The sequence below is a fragment of the Musa acuminata genome, chromosome BXJ1-3 (genome assembly GCF_036884655.1).
Source record: "Musa acuminata AAA Group cultivar baxijiao chromosome BXJ1-3, Cavendish_Baxijiao_AAA, whole genome shotgun sequence".
In the NCBI taxonomy this organism is placed as follows: domain Eukaryota; kingdom Viridiplantae; phylum Streptophyta; class Magnoliopsida; order Zingiberales; family Musaceae; genus Musa; species Musa acuminata.
In genome coordinates, this window is record NC_088329.1 from 5,877,497 (window position 1) to 5,894,188 (window position 16,692).

General features: G+C 39.2%; 2 protein-coding genes and 1 pseudogene across 2 annotated transcripts; all 3 read left to right on the forward strand.

Moving 5' to 3' along the window:
- Positions 1-414: 414 nt before the first annotated feature.
- Positions 415-1,623, forward strand: LOC135636797 (agamous-like MADS-box protein AGL80). Its single transcript, XM_065148846.1, has one exon. The coding sequence runs from the start codon at positions 874-876 to the stop codon at positions 1,564-1,566; it is 693 nt and encodes a 230-aa protein (XP_065004918.1). The 5' UTR covers positions 415-873; the 3' UTR covers positions 1,567-1,623.
- A 6,493-nt stretch (positions 1,624-8,116) lies between these two features.
- On the forward strand, positions 8,117-10,208 carry LOC135618866 (cytochrome P450 709B1-like; annotated as a pseudogene).
- A 3,240-nt stretch (positions 10,209-13,448) lies between these two features.
- On the forward strand, positions 13,449-15,712 carry LOC103975008 (cytochrome P450 709B1). The gene is given in 6 exon segments (XM_065120255.1): positions 13,449-13,664; positions 13,666-13,813; positions 13,951-14,174; positions 14,329-14,564; positions 14,649-15,012; positions 15,086-15,712. Coding segments are annotated over 6 exon segments (1,479 nt in total). The 5' UTR covers positions 13,449-13,595; the 3' UTR covers positions 15,524-15,712.
- Positions 15,713-16,692: the final 980 nt, after the last annotated feature.

Sequence of the window (16,692 nt, forward strand, 5' to 3'; positions counted from 1 at the left end):
AATTATTCGAAGACAAATGGCATTTTATGATTAAATTAGATTTTGAGAAAAATTGAAGCTAAATTTTCACTTGCAAAGCAGCTGACTTAGACACCACCGTTTGGGCATATGGAATACATGTTTTCCCTCTTGCATAGTTACTTGATGAAACCATCAATCAGGTAATAAATATTTCGATCATGTTGATTATTACTATGTAGAAAAAAACTAGCAACCAAGGATCTTCATGGGAATAATCTCCCTTCGGTCTTTGTTCGAGCAAAACGACATGCAAGTTGGAACATAAAACATTTTACAGCTTAATTTTTAGGCATTTCTCATGCTTATCATCATCGTCATATATAGATAAGAAGAAAAAAAGAAAAGAAAAGGGTGCATGCCTAGTTTAATCTCTATCCTCCAATTCCATGCCCATCAAAGTCTTTAGAATATAAGATAATGTGGTGAAGGTTTAATAGGTTGCATGTCACAGACCTCATGTCCATGAATCCATGAACCAAGTCCAATGCCAAGTAGTAACATATTCTTGTAGCTCGTGGTCTCAATTAGCACATCCACAACTCCAAAAAGCTGGGTACCTTAAAGATTTTGATACACACCTCAGCATGTCTTAAAGATGCAATCCCTTGGTCAAAGCCCATCTTTATAATCATAATATCATGATGATCCTCACAGGCTGATTTCTTTCCATCTCCATCATCATTTAACCAATCTAAATGCTACCCCCTAATCCCCCTTTCCATCCTAACACTTCTTTCCATCCACCTCAGCATGTCTTAAAAACAGTGAATTAAAGATGCAATCCCTCGGTCAAAACACTCCTCCTGCTTCCCCCTATAAAAGGTAACTAACTGTACACAGCATACGGTACACATGGCCAGGAAGAAGGTAAACCTTGCATGGATCGCCAATGACTCCACGAGGAGGGCGACCTTCAAGAAGAGGAGGAAGGGGTTGATGAAGAAGGTGAGCGAGCTGTCGACTCTGTGCGACGTGAAGGCGTGCATGATCGTGTACGGGCCGCAGGAGCCGCACCCGGAGGTGTGGCCGTCGGTGCCGGAGGCCACCCGGGTGCTCGCGCGCTTCAAGAGCATGCCGGAGATGGAGCAGTGCAAGAAGATGATGAACCAGGAGGGGTTCCTCCGACAGCGCGTGGCCAAGCTGCAGGAGCAGCTCCGCAAGCAGGCGCGCGAGAACCGTGAGCTGGAGGTGGCGCTGCTCGTGCACGAGGGCCTGGCGGGGCGGAGCCTCGACGACGTGAGCATCGAGGACGCCACGAGCCTGGCGTGGATGGTGGAGATGAAGGCGAAGGTGGTGCACGATCGGATCGAGCGCGTGAGGAAGGAGCACGTGGCCGCCGCGCTGCGAACGGCGGAGACAACCGTGGCCACGAGGGAGAAGACGCCCGTGGAGGCGGCGATGGAGGCGCTCCAGCGGCAGGACTGGTTCATGGAGGTGATGAACCCCAACGATCACAACGTGATGTTTGGTGGAGGGGATGAAACGATTCCATCCTACATCGACCACAGCAGCCCATGGCTCGATCCTTACTACCCTTTGAACTGAAACCTCATGACCTCACTGGTCATGTCTGATGTCTGTTGTTCCTTCTTCTCTCTCGTTTGGTCCTTTCTTCTTCAGCTAGTCATATTAACTGTAGGATAAAGGGTGTCCCATATGAACAAATAAGAACTTATTCGATCAAATCTCTCCTTCATCTATTTATTTACGTTAACATACGGTTTTATTGAAGGCACAAAATGGCAAGCATTAACTTCAAGTGTCAATGATGCAGAACAACAATCCATCATATCAAAGCAAGAGAAGCTCACTCACTTCACCGTGCTCTTGGACAGAGAGATACAGCTCGACTTACCTTTACTAGAATGGCAAGTGATGCAGCTATTCATCTCAATCTGATCACAATAAATATCATGGATAGGAGATGACAAATATCAATAGAATTGAATGACTCATTATCATCATCTTCCACCTCACTAGAACTAGACAGACAATATGACAGAAAGTGAACACCAAACAGGAAGCATTTGTTTGCTCATTTTTAAGAATAATGGAGGACATGAGAAATTATATCAGTCAAACAATTATGCACCAACTCCAAGAGTGATAGAACCTAGAATAATGACTTGTAAGTCAAATCTCAGAAATATATCTTAATTTTCATGTAAGTTTGCTGAAAAACCTCGAAATGCTCGGTCCTTATTCATTTCAAGACTCTAATTTAGGAATATCCATTGCAATTATGTTTCATACACCATACACTCATTTATTTAGCACATCCATTCTCAAAACTATATTCAACGTTTTTGAGGACTATGCTTATTCCAAATGCAAGCATCAGTAATTACTTGCTGCACAAATGGAGACCAATTATTACCTCAATTATAAACTTGATTATTTTTCTAAGTAAGAAGGATACTTGGATTTTCTTCGATATATCATATTATTTAGCCATCAATCGATATAGAAATTATTCTCAAGAAACTTTGGTTTGATAAAAAAATTATATTTTCTTTCGGGAATAATAATATTCCATGAACTCCATATTTGTTTCTAAATAAAAAGAGATAAATTCATATGATTGTGGAGAAACTCAGAAACATAGTGATGAGATAAGTATTAATGATTGATCTTGCAACCCACATATTAATGTCGCATTTTGTCTACCCACTCAGCCACCAGCTTTCAAGGATTTGGCACACTAAATTACAAGCATTATTCTTCGCAAAGCGACATGATGGGATTCATTCAATGAGTCGAGCTGTGTGTGTGGATCAAAGTTGGGAGGCTCCAAAACCAGTATGTTTTAACTTTGCTCATAATGTGTTTTCCATGGTCTACATGAAATCCACTTGATACATTTATGTTGTATGTAATGCAACTCCAATTGGAGGTCAACCTTCTCACTCTAAAAGTAAATGTCATGATTTTTCTTATGTCAATTTTTAGAAATGATCTTTTCATTGATACTTGATGCTCTTATTAAAATTTGAAGATATTGACTAATTTAGGTAGTAAAAATATTATCTTCAACTCTCATCATAAATTGGACTGAATTTTTATTTTCACCTTAAATTACTTAGCTAGCTTAGCTGATAAAGATTTATCCTCTATTATTCATCATTCATAACAAGTTTTATACTAAAATATTATGAAAATATATAAAAGTTGTAATATATTTTATATAATTATGATTTCATATAGCATGTTCTATTGAAAAGAATTAAAATTGATCTATCTCCTCCCTCCTCTCGTTATCGTTGTCGTCTTCGTCTTCTCCTTCCCAAGTAAGCTTATCATCTCATCGACTAATTTGGAGCCTATTATACAATTTCACTTATAAAAATTATTTTAACAAAAACTGAAAAAAAAAATATTTCCCGTTTCGTATGAATCCTAATTATATTTAAAAGCAAGTGTTTCTAATCCATCATAGTCAGCTCCTCGTCATAGAAAAAAAAATATTAATTTTTTCCATCTAATCTTAAACTTATATGTATATATTTTAGGGTAACTTATAGTACTTGTTTTCATTCGTTGGTGATCAATGATAATGAAAAATAAATTAAATATTTTTTAATAGAATTATAGTGTTCTTGGCTACTCGACAAATCACTGTAACTTTAGTCGGAAACTTTGTAATCCATTCGGTGAAGGAAAGAACTGTGAATCGATTCACTTGGTTGGGTTTTGATGAGAAAATAATTATTTTTTGAATAAATATATTTTACATATTTTAAAAAGATGGAGTATATAATGTTTTAAATATTTTAAAAACATATTTTAAATAAATATGGTCAGCCATACATTATTTTTTTATGACTATATATAATGTGTTTGTGTAACACTTGGAGTAGACCACCCTATGGACCGGCCAAGAGGGTGGATCATAAATGGGCGAAAAAATAGATGGTAGCTTTTGGAGGGATATTTATGATATCTTTAAAATATCGTATGATTGTTTGGAAATAATGAAAAGAAGGGTTGCCATTTGAAAAATACTAAAAAGAAAATAAATTTCTTTAAAAAAATACTAATTAAATTATATGTTTGATATTTTAAGTATTTTACTATCTAATAATTTAAATATTTTAAACAATAGTATATTTTAAATATGCACATTAATTTTTTTTCCTAAATCTGTGATTAATATTTACTTGACCATTGTTCGAATTTGATGAAATATGCATCAATTATTGACATGAAAATAGAAATTAAAATATAAGAATTTGATATCGCAAAATGGATTGCAACCCCCTTCCTCCTCCATCAGCCATCTAACTCATGCAATAGGAGAATTATCTCAAATCTAAAGAGAAATACAAAAAAGCATTTTCATGGTGGATGCTTGCTTTATTGGACCAAAATTATTGAACTTCTCTTGCACAGTACTACTATTCACTGGCTTTTTTTTTCGTTCTCTTTGAATCCATTATGTATGGACAGCTTTGCATCGTCATCTCAATTATCCGTCTGATTAGAACAAAAGATGATTCCATAAATTAGACCCTGCTTTCAGATTAAAGAGAAAATGAGACCCGGATATTATTTGATTGAATGTGGATTTTTCTCTATAATTTTTTTAGTACCGTGCACAGAATTTAAGTTTTTATTTGAACTATCGATGCATGAATTTGAAGTACTCATGTGAACTATGGATACATGGCGGTCCCATTCTTCTTTCACCATTACCTCTTATTTTTTTTTTATAAATAAATATTATTATTTACATTTTATATTTTAGCATAATATAATGTTATATTTTCTTTTTTTTTAAATAAAAATAAAAATTACACTCTCACGGATTGATCGATGGTTCAACCGATGACTCATTAACCCAATCTTTTTCAAGAAAGTGAATCTATAATCCGACTTTGATAACTACAGTTTTGAGTTAAGAATAAAGTTTGATGATATTAAATGAGAAAATGAAAATAACTATTGAGGCACAAATGAAAGAAATTTATTTATTTATTTATATTTATATTAGCTTTTGTTGCTGAGTCATTTTCAATCACACGATGCCTCATGCTATGTGTATTGATGGACGATGATCCAACTCCACGACATCTTTGTAAATTGTTGGTCTACATACCCTCGAATGCAAGGTCAACCATGCACAGAGTTTTCCGGATACAAGCTTCCCCACTGGCTGATGACTCGCGTGGCAGCTTTCGGGGTGATGGATAGCAGCAGAAATCTTTCTTATGGCCGCAAGAAACTTGAATCTGAGCGACACAGTTGTGTGTCCACATTTTGTTAGTGCAAATTGATAGAAATGAAATGACATAGAAAGAAGAAGATTGTATTGATTGATTGTATTGATCGAAACAGTACATAATACTTCATATTTATACATGTTTAGAAGAGAGAATTTTCCTCAACAGATTTATGATATCTTATCATGTAGTTAGGGAGATCTTGACAATTGTTATCACGGGAGATCTTGACTGTTGTTGCGGTTGTTATCATGGGATATCTTGATTGTTATCATACCCCCGCAAGACGGTGCTTCTGTCAAGGACGCCGATCTTGGACCGATGTGATAAAAGCGATTTGCGGGTGAGAGGCTTTGTGAGGGAGTCCGCTAATTGATCAGCCGTATGTACGTGAGACACACGTAGTTGATGTTTGATAACTTGTTCTCGCACAAAGTGAAAGTCGATGGCGATGTGTTTCATGCGGGAGTGGAATACCGGATTGGCGCATAGATAAGTGGCTCCGACATTGTCACAATATATTATAGGAGTAGAGTTGATGTTGATGCCAAGTTCCTTGAGGAGATTCATGACACAATTGAGTTCTGCAACTGCGGTGGCAATGGCACGGTATTCAACTTCAATTGTAGAACGTGCAACTGTCTTTTGCTTCTTGGAACTCCAACTGATCGGATTAGGTCCAAGGAAGAGAATATACCCCGATGTGGATGTTCTGTCATCAAAATTCCTTGCCCAATCAGCATCAGCAAAGGCATGGAGATGAAGGGGAGAGTGTTTGCGAAAAAAGATGCCATGATTTATAGTCCCATGAAGATATCGTAATATTCGTTTGACTGCAGACCAATGCATAGTAGATGGTCGATGCATAAATTGAGATAATTTATTGACCGCAAATGAGATATTCGGACGGGTGAGAGATAAGTACTGTAAGGAGCCAAGGACTTGACGGTATTGAGTTGGGTCTGTAGTAGAGCTTCCATCACATAGTTTGAGCGACTCGCCAGTAGACAAAGGTGTTGTAACTGCCTTTGCATCTTGCATGTTCGTTTTAGATAATAGATCTTGAATATACGTTGTGATAGAAAGAGCCCGGAAGATATATATGTTGCTTCCACTCCCAAAAAATAGCTCAAGGTTCCTAGATCTTTAAGGGAGAACCGATCTGCTAAATGCTTAAGGAATGTCTTGATTTCCATAGGATTATTGCCTGTGACAATAATATCATCCACATATACCAGAAGATATAATATATTGCCACTTTGGTGACGAAGAAATAAGGAAGTATCAGACTTAGAGTTGATGAAGCCAATTGATACAAAAAACGAGCCAAGTTCAGTGTACCAAGCTCTTGGAGCCTGACGAAGTCCATAAATAGCTTTTTGTAGTTTACAAACATGCTTTGGATATTGAGGGTGGATGAAGCCAAGAGGCTGCTGCATGAAGACTTCGTCAGTTAGGGTCCCCTGTAGAAAGGCATTGTTAACGTCGAGTTGACGTAAATGCCAGCCTTTTGAGATGGCCAAACTCAAAATAAGTCGAATTGTTGTTGGTTTAACAACAGGGCTGAATGTCTCTGTAAAGTCAACACCAGGTCGTTGATGAAATCCTTTGGCCACTAGACGCACTTTATATCTAGCTACGGATCCATCTGGGTTCCGCTTAATTCGAAAGACCCACTTACACCCGATGATGTTTTGTGTGGGATGAGAGGGTACAAGAGTCCATGTAGAATTATGGATGAGTGCATCATATTCTTCACACATGGCTTTACGCTAGTATGGAGATTTTTGGGCTTGAGTAATTGTGGTAGGTTCAGTAGTCTCTGACAAGGATGTTGTATACCACAAGCCCAAATCTAACATGTGTACTTCGTGAAATAGTCTACAAAAATAACATAAAATCTAAATTTGTCAAAGGAAGTGAGTGGAGCGGGGCCCCAAACATTAGTGTAAATAACCTCAAGGGGTTTAGAGCAAAATATAAAGGATTTTCCAGAGGGAAGTCTATGACTCTTATTACTTAAACAAGCATCACAATGAGTGATGATGTTATTGGTTATAAGCGTAGGAAGAGAATAACGGGAAAGTAATTTTTGCTGAATAAAAGTTGAGGGATGACCAAGACGACAATACCACACATCAGTTGGATTATTAGCGTAGGAAGAGAATAACGGGAAAGTAATTTTTGCTGAATAAAAGTTGAGGGATGACCAAGACGACGATACCACACATCAGTTAGAGCTGCGACCGACGAGTAGGCAATGGGTTGGGTGATTTATGAAACTGACGGCCACTGTAGCGAGAGAGGGAGGAGGAGAAAAGCAGAATGATGTGCTGCAAAGGAGGCTACAGCGATGAACTGCAGCGAGGAGGCTGCAAAGGAGGTTGCAGCGATGCACTGCAGAGGAGGCAAAAGCGGGCAAGGAATCTGAGGGCACAGGCGTTCCTTTCGTTCCCCTTAAGTTTCTCACTGCTCTGATAACATGAGTACACAATACTTCATATTTATACATGTTTAGAAGAGAGAATTTTCCTCAACAGATTTATGATATCTTATCATATAGTTAGGGAGATATTGACTGTTATTATCACGGGAGATCTTGACTGTTGTTGCGGTTGTTATCACGGGATATCTTGATTGTTATCACAAATGACGGACAGAAGAATCCAAATCAACATAACCAGTGAACGAAGCCAAGATGGGTCATTGTGTCGGACAGATCGTTTTGTTGTAGATGAAACCGGAAGAATCGGAGGTCAAGCTTCGCCTTTACGAGTTCTCCCTTCTGCAAGACTGATGAGTAATCTCGGTCTCGTACTGGGTGCTCTGTTGGTGGTTCTGATCTGGTACTTATGGAAGGGGTTGAAGTATCTAACATGGAGGCCATATGTGATCACAGAAGCTTTCAGGAAGCAAGGGGTGAGAGGCCCTGCTTACAGGTTCTGGTCGGGATCACTCGGAGAGATAAGAAGCATAAGCAAAGCCGCCATGGAGCAGATCTTGGACGTAAAGTCACATGATATCTCCACGAGAGTTCAGCCTTTTTACCGCAAGTGGACGTCGGAATACGGTCAGACTCCATCTTCCCTTCCTCAGATCCTGCATAACTTATTTGTAATTTCCACTGTCATGCAGAAAAGAATCAAGTCCTCCATGCGGATTTCTTATGTGGCTCCGCTGATAGTCGATCCGTTGTTCTTCAAGCAGGTGAACCATTCTTGTTTTGGTTTGGACCAGAGCCAAGGATTTGCGTCTGCCACCCGGAGCTAATTAAGCAAGTTCTTGCGAACAAGTTCAGGTTCTACCCCAAGATCGATCCGCCTCCCAACGTTACGTCCCTCCTGGGCAAGGGATTGATCCTTGTAGAAGGCACGGAATGGGTGAGGCATCGAAGGGTCGTCGGCCCTGCTTTCCACATGGAGAAGCTCAAGGTCAGCTTCCCATATCTCTTCTATGACCTCAATTTGATGTCTGGTCTGGCCTAGCTGATGGTGTAATTTACTGTAATTGGATCAGAAATCAAATTGTTTGTTTCTTTTGGACCTTTCGTATCGATTAACACAAAGAACTCGTTGCTTGTTGTAGATACTCACAAAGACAACGGCAGAATGCGCGAAGGCAATGTTAGAAGGTTGGGAAGCAGAGTATCAGCAGAAGGAAATAGACGTGTCTGCACAATTTCAAGAACTGGCAGTAGATTTGATCTCTCAAGCCACTTTCGGAAGCAGCTTCACGGAAGGGAAAGAAGTCTTCCTAGCACAGCAAGAACTCCAGAAGATCGTGGTAGCCAGTAATCTTAGTATAAATATCCCAGGAACCAAGTAAGTGTACTTTGCACCTGAGTCTTGCAGGGATATGTCATCAGGCGTTGAGGAATCCTTGATCTGGATTCATTTGCTTTGCAGATACATCCCTAGCAGGAGTAACCTGTACAAATGGAAGCTGGAGAAGAGAGCGAGGAGCAAACTCGTTAGTATCATTCAGGCTCGAGTGGATTCCAAGGAACGCTGTGGCTACGGAAATGATCTGCTTGGCTTGATGTTAGAAGCTTGTCACAAGCCAGAGGGGCAGATCCTGAGCATGGACGCAATCGTAGATGAGTGCAAGACGTTTTTCTTCGCAGGGCAGGAGACCACCGCCCAGTTCCTCACGTGGACTATGTTCTTGTTGAGCACAAACCAGAACTGGCAGGAGAAGCTCCGGGAGGAAGTGCTGCGAGAGTGTGGGATGCAAAGCCCAGATGCAGATATGCTCAGAAAGCTGAAACTAGTAAATCCAGTGCCCGTTTTATCCATGTAAGCTCGATAAAGCTGTGGTGTGACAGTGTGTCGATCCTGTGCAGGTCACCATGGTTCTCCTGGAAACCTTGAGGCTCTACGGCCCAATCGACGTGCTAAGGAGAAAGGCCGGTAAAGATATGACCTTGGGGAAGATCAACATCCCCAAAGACACCGAGATAGTGATGCCGATCATGCTGACTCATAGGAACAAGGAGATATGGGGACCTGATGCTGATGAGTTCAACCCACTCAGATTCGAGCACGGGGTCACCAAAGCTGCCACACACCCCACTGCGCTGCTCGCGTTCGCGGTAGGGCCGCGGGCTTGCATCGGCCGAAACTTCGCCATGTTGGAAGCCAAGACTGTGATCACAATGATACTGCAGAGGTTCTCCTTTTCTCTTTCGTCCGAGTACAAGCACGCTCCTCGACGCTCGATCTCTGTGCAACCTCAGTACGGCCTTCCTATCGTTCTCAAGCCGCTGCGTGCCGGAATCAGAATTGGTTGATGCTGTAGTTCTATCTCTATGTCATCGTGCTTATTATTATCATGTAAGCGTATGGCCCGCATGGTCTTGGTGCTGTATCTAAATGTCGAGGAAACCACCTGCTAATTTGCACTGGATTTCGTAGTCTGTGACTTGAATCCAACTATAAGCCCATAAATAAAATTATTGGTGGTTCTTTATTGGTTGGTGCTCATTGTTTCTTGTTTTCTATCATATAAAATTAGAAGACTAACCATGTATTATTACGGATTTAATTGATTTTATCTAAGTTGTACGTACTCTTGTATGTTCATCTATAAAAATATTGTGATCCTTTACGAACTTACAAAAGATGAGACATGTTAAGAAAGTGTTTAACTCAACATCTTACACATTTTAACAAATATTTTATAGATAATATAAATTACAAATATATATTTTGTAAGTCATGAATGGTTGTACGAGAAAGGGTCCGAGATAGTCTTTTATGACAAAAAATTCTAATAAATACCCACAAGACACTGCTTGAACAAATCAACTATAGATAATATTCTAAAGATCAATCCAGTCATGTACCACTCATATAGCCGAAACTAGATAAACACCCAAAATGACTATTTTGGTGATTTATTTTTAGACAGTTTTGCCTCTGCATGATAATTACACATAACTTTCATTTATATAACTAAAAGAGCTATGAAAGTCAATCAAAATGGGGTTACTAACCCTACTACAAACCCTCTACATATTGTGTTATGCATGAACAAAATCAAAAGACACCGATATACACAAACATTACATCAAACACCTTATGTATAATACTTATTCCTTCGACGTCCTCCCCGAAGCCTTTACGGACGCTACATCTCCTCACAATTGCTAAATCTTCAATCTTTCATTTTAGTTACAATGCACCTCTCTCAACTTCCAACCGCTTTCCGTCTCTATTGTTAAATAGTCAAACTTTGATCCACAAATGTTACTTTCAAATTATTAACTTTAGTCAAGCGAGTTGTGTTGACCTTTGTTAGTTCAAAAGACCTTTCTTATTATGTACTAGTCTCTCAAACATCTTGTACTACTTGAACTGGATAGATACTTGTTGGATTTTAATAAGCATTGTTTTAATAGATTTAAAAGTTTTTTAGGTCTTTTCTTTATAAAATTTGCTATTAATTTTTTTTCTACTTAGTTATCACCTCCAAGTAGGTTTACATCACTTTTGTTTTTAATTAGTATTTTATTGATAAATGAAGCAGACAATCTACTTTCAATAGAATCTATCACCATTAGTGAGGATTTGATAATTATTATTTTTCACTAAGTCTCTTCGAAGGGTCCTTGAACATGTGTATAGCTCCTTTACTAGACAAATAAAAGAACTAGGATATTCGATTTCACATATTCTCTTAAGAGTTAAGAAGGAAAAGATTACTTAACTTTGCCCATCTTCTAAAGGGTTATACTTTATGCACTAAGCTGGTTACAAGGCTTCGTCGACTCTTTGCTTATGCTTATGAAGCATCTAAAGTGTTTGCACTTATTGTATTAAGTTAGTTACTATAATTTGCCTCTTTATTATTATTTAACTTCTAGAATGCAAGAAGATTTGACTGAAAAGAGTAATATTTTATTCTAACTTGGCGTAAGTCTCCGATAGTTTTAATCACCTTTAGGATTATATCGTCTTCTTTATAATTTCTACTGCCTACTCCTCTAAGTGGAAAATATAATACTACAAACTACTTATATTGTTCTTTGATCGAGCACTCTTGCATCAACCTGAAATCCTCCATTTTTGGCTATCTTGATGAGAAGTCCATCGACACTGATCTTACAAAATTTTCTAACCTCTACTCTTCTGTATTATCTCAGTACTTACAGATATAGTCTTCTAATACTCTATGATCAGCCATACATTTATTTTATTATGACTATATAATGTTTTTTTGGAACACTCGGAGCATACCACCCTATGGACCGGCCAATAGGGTAGATCAAAAATGGGCGAAAAAATAGCTGGTAGCTTTTGGAGGGATATTTATGATATCTTAAAACTATTGTTTGGAAATAACGAAAAGATGGGTTGCCATTTGAAAAGTACTAAAAAGAGAATATTTTTTTAAAAAAAATACTAATTAAATTATATGTTTGATATTTTAAGTAATTTACTATCTAATAATTTAAATATTTTAAACAATAGTATATTTTAAATATGCACATTAAATTTTTTTCCTAAATCTGTTATTAATATTTACTTGACCATTGTTCGAATTTGATGAAATATGTATCAATTATTGGTATGAAAAAAGCAATTAAAATATAAGAATTTGACATCGCAAAATGGATTGCAACTCCTTCCTCCTCCTCCTCAAACATCTAACTCATGCAATAGGAGAATTATCTCAAATCTAAAGAGAAATACAAAAAGGCATTTTCATGGTGGATGCTTGCTTTAATTGGGCCAAAATTATTGAACTTCTCTTGCACAGTACTACTATTCACTGGCTTTTTTTTTCGTTCTCTTTGAATCCATTATGTATGGACAGCTTTGCATCGTCATCTCAATTATCCGTCTGATTAGAACAAAAGATGATTCCAAAAATTAGACCCTGATTGCATATTAAAGAGAAAATGAGACCCGGATATTATTTGATTGAATGTGGATTTTTCTCTTTAATTTTTTTAGTACCGTGCACAGAATTTAAGTTTTTATTTGAACTATCGATGCATGAATTTTAAGTACTCATGTGAACTATGGATACATGGCGGTCCCATTCTTCTTTCACCATTACCTCTTATTTATTTTTATAAAAATATTATTATTTACATTTTATATTTCAGCATAATACAATGTTATTTTTTCTTTAAAAAAAAAATAAAAATTACACTCTCACGGATTGATCAATGGTTCAACCGATGACTCATTAACCCAATCTTTTTCAAGAAAGTCAATCTCTAATCCGACTTTGATAACTACAGTTTTGAGTTTAGAATAAAGTTTGACGACATCAAATGAGAAAATGAAAATAACTATTGAGGCCCAAATGAAAGAAATTTATTTATTTATTTTTATTTATATTAGCTTTTGATGCTGAGTCATTTTCAACCACACGATGCTTCATTCTAATGGGTACTGATGGACGATGATACAACTCCACGAGGATCTTTGTAAATTGTTGGTCTGCATGCCCTCGAATGCAAAGTCAACTATGCATAGACTTTTCGGGATACAAGCATCCTCAGTGGCTGATGACTAGCGTGGCAGCTTTCGAGGTGACGGCTTGCAGTAGAAAACTTCTTATGGCCACAAGAAACTTGAATCTGAGCAACACAGTTGTGTGTCCACATTTTGTTGGTGCAAATGACGGACAGAAGGATCCAAATCAACGTAACCAGTGAACGAAGCAAAGTGGGTCATTGTGTGGGAGAGATCGTTTTGTTGTAGATAAAACCGGAAGAATCGGAGGTCATCCGCAAGAGAAAGCGCGCACAGCTTCGCCTTTCCGAGCTCTCCCTTCTGCAAGACCGATGAGTAATCTCGGTCTCGTACTGGGTGCTCTGTTGGTGGTTCTGATCTGGTACTTATGGAAGGGGTTGAAGTATCTGACATGGAGGCCATATGTGATCACAGAAGCTTTCAGGAAGCAAGGGGTGAGAGGCCCTGCTTACAGGTTCTGGTCGGGATCACTCGGGGAGATCAGAAGCATAAGCAAAGCCGCCATGGAGAAGACCTTGGACATGAAGTCACATGATATCTCCACGAGAGTTCAGCCTTTTTACCGCAAGTGGACGTCGGAATACGGTCAGACTCCATCTTCCCTTCCTCAGATCCTGCATAACTTATTTGTCAGTTCCACTGTCATGCTGAAAAGAATCAAGTCCTCCATGTGGATTTCTTATGTGGCTGCGCTGATAGTCGATCCGTTGTTCTTCAAGCAGGCGAACCATTCTTGTTTTGGTTTGGACCAGAGCCAAGGATTTGCGTCAGCCACCCGGAGCTAATTAAGCAAGTTCTTGCGAACAAGTTCGGGTTCTACCCCAAGATCGATCCGCCTCCCAACGTGACGTCCCTCCTGGGCAAGGGGTTGGTCCTTGTAGAAGGCACGGAATGGGTGAGGCATCGAAGGGTCGTCAGCCCTGCTTTCCACATGGACAAGCTCAAGGTCAGCTTCCCATATCTTTTATATGACCTCAATTTGATGTCTGGTCTGGCCTAGCTGATGGTGCAATTTACTGTAATTGTTTCAGAAATCAAATTGTTTGTTTCTTTTGGACCTTTATTATCGATTAACACAAAGAACTCGTTGCTTGTTGTAGATACTCACAAAGACAATGGCAGAATGCGCTAAGGCAATGTTAGAAGGTTGGGAAGCAGAGGATCAGCAGAAGGAAATAGAGGTGTCTGCACAATTTCAAGAACTGGCAGTAGATGTGATCTCTCAAGCCACTTTCGGAAGCAGCTTCACGGAAGGGAAAGAAGTCTTCCTAGCACAGCAAGAACTCCAGAAGATCGTGGTAGCCAGTAATCTTAATTTAAGTATCCCAGGAGCCGAGTAAGTCTAGTTTGCACCTGAGTCTTGCAGGGATATGTCATCAGGCGTTGCAGAATCCTTGATCTGGATTTATTTGCTTTGCAGATACATCCCTAGCAGGAGTAACCTGTACAAATGGAAGCTGGAGAAGAGACTGAGGAGTAAACTCGTTAGTATCATTCAGGCTCGATTGGATTCCAAGGAACGCTGTGGCTACGGAAATGATCTGCTTGGCTTGATGTTAGAAGCTTGTCACAAGCCAGAGGGGCAGATCCTGAGCAGGGACGACATTGTAGACGAGTGCAAGACGTTTTTCTTCGCAGGACAGGACACCACCGCCCAGTTCGTGACATGGACTATGTTCTTGCTGAGCACAAACCAGAACTGGCAGGAGAAGCTCCGGGAGGAGGTGCAGCGAGAGTGTGGGATGCAAACCCCAGATGCAGATATGCTCAGCAAGCTGAAACTAGTAAATTCACAGCCCGTTTTCTCCATGTAAGCTCGATAAAGCTGTGGTGTGACAGTGTGTCGATCCTGTGCAGGTCACCATGGTTCTCCTGGAAACCTTGAGGCTCTACGGCCCAATCGACGTGCTAAGGAGAAAGGCCGGTAAAGATATGACCTTGGGGAAGATCAACATCCCCAAAGACACCGAGATAGTGATGCCGATCACGCTGACTCATAGGAACAAGGAGATATGGGGACCTGAGGCTGATGAGTTCAACCCACTCAGATTCGAGCACGGGGTCACCAAAGCTGCCACACACCCCACTGCGCTGCTCGCGTTCGCGGTCGGGCCGCGGGCTTGCATCGGCCAAAACTTCGCCATGTTGGAAGCCAAGACTGTGATCACAATGATACTGCAGAGGTTCTCCTTTTCTCTTTCGTCCGAGTACAAGCACGCTCCTCGACGCTCGATCACTGTACAACCTCAGTACGGCCTTCCTATCGTTCTCAAGCCGCTGCGAGCCGGAACCTGAATTGGTTGATACTGTAGTTCTATATCTATTTCATCGTGCTTATTATTACCGTGTAAGCGTATGGCCTGCATGGTCATGGAGCTGTATCTAAATGTCGAGGAAACCACCGGATAATTTGCACTGGATTTCGTAGACTGAGACTTTGGATCCAACTATAAACCTATAAATAAAATTATTGGTGGTTCTTTATGTTGGGAAAAACCTGTTAAAGCGGAATATTTTTTTTCCTTTTTATATATCAAAATACTAACTTGATATCCAAACGTAAATATCAACCAGCACAGCATAAACAATAGAGTAAATAATCAATCACACAGGGGACCTAGTCCACCTCAAACTTTAATTATCAATAATAATGATAATAAGTTTACAGTAGATCTTCTCTAGAATAACTAGAGGATCAGAATAACATCAACAACATAGATCTTGGCTCTAGCATATCATCGTATAGGATGAATCTTTTCAAAAAGAATTCTAGGTCTCACAAAATGGATATCATAGAAAAGTATCTTAGAGAGGATAAACTGAAGATCAACACCGTTAGGATTGTAGAGTTTGCTGCAAGGATTCTCCACATAAAATTTGGACCAAAACTGATAACGTTTGACCACCGATCGTCAAGTAGAAAACTCAAAAATCTTACTTTCTCTCTTTATTTCTCTCTCCTCTTTTCTCGCACGCCGCCACACACGTTCACTCCTTCACTCACGCTGCGCGCTGCACTCTATGTTTACCCTACTGACCCACTTTTGCCCTTTCTCTCTAATTTGGGCTTATGGTCCAAATTTGTCCAAGCCGACATATGGGTTGGACCCAACACTTTATTGGTTGCTGATCATTGTTTCTTGTATTTTTTTTTTGATAAAAACTAGAAGACTAATCATCGTATTGTTATCAATTTAACTGATTTTACCTAATTCGTACGTATTCTTGTGTTCATCCATAAAGATATTATAGTTCCTTACGAACTTACAAAGGATGAGATAGGTTAAGGAAGTGTTTAATTCAGATCTCACGAGTAGACATTTCAACAAATATTTTATAACACGAGTAGACATTTCAACAAATATTTTATAAATAATATAAATTATAAATATAGATTTTGTAAGGTCACACGAGAAAAGACCTGCTACGATCAAAAATCCTCATAAATACTCACAAGACACTAC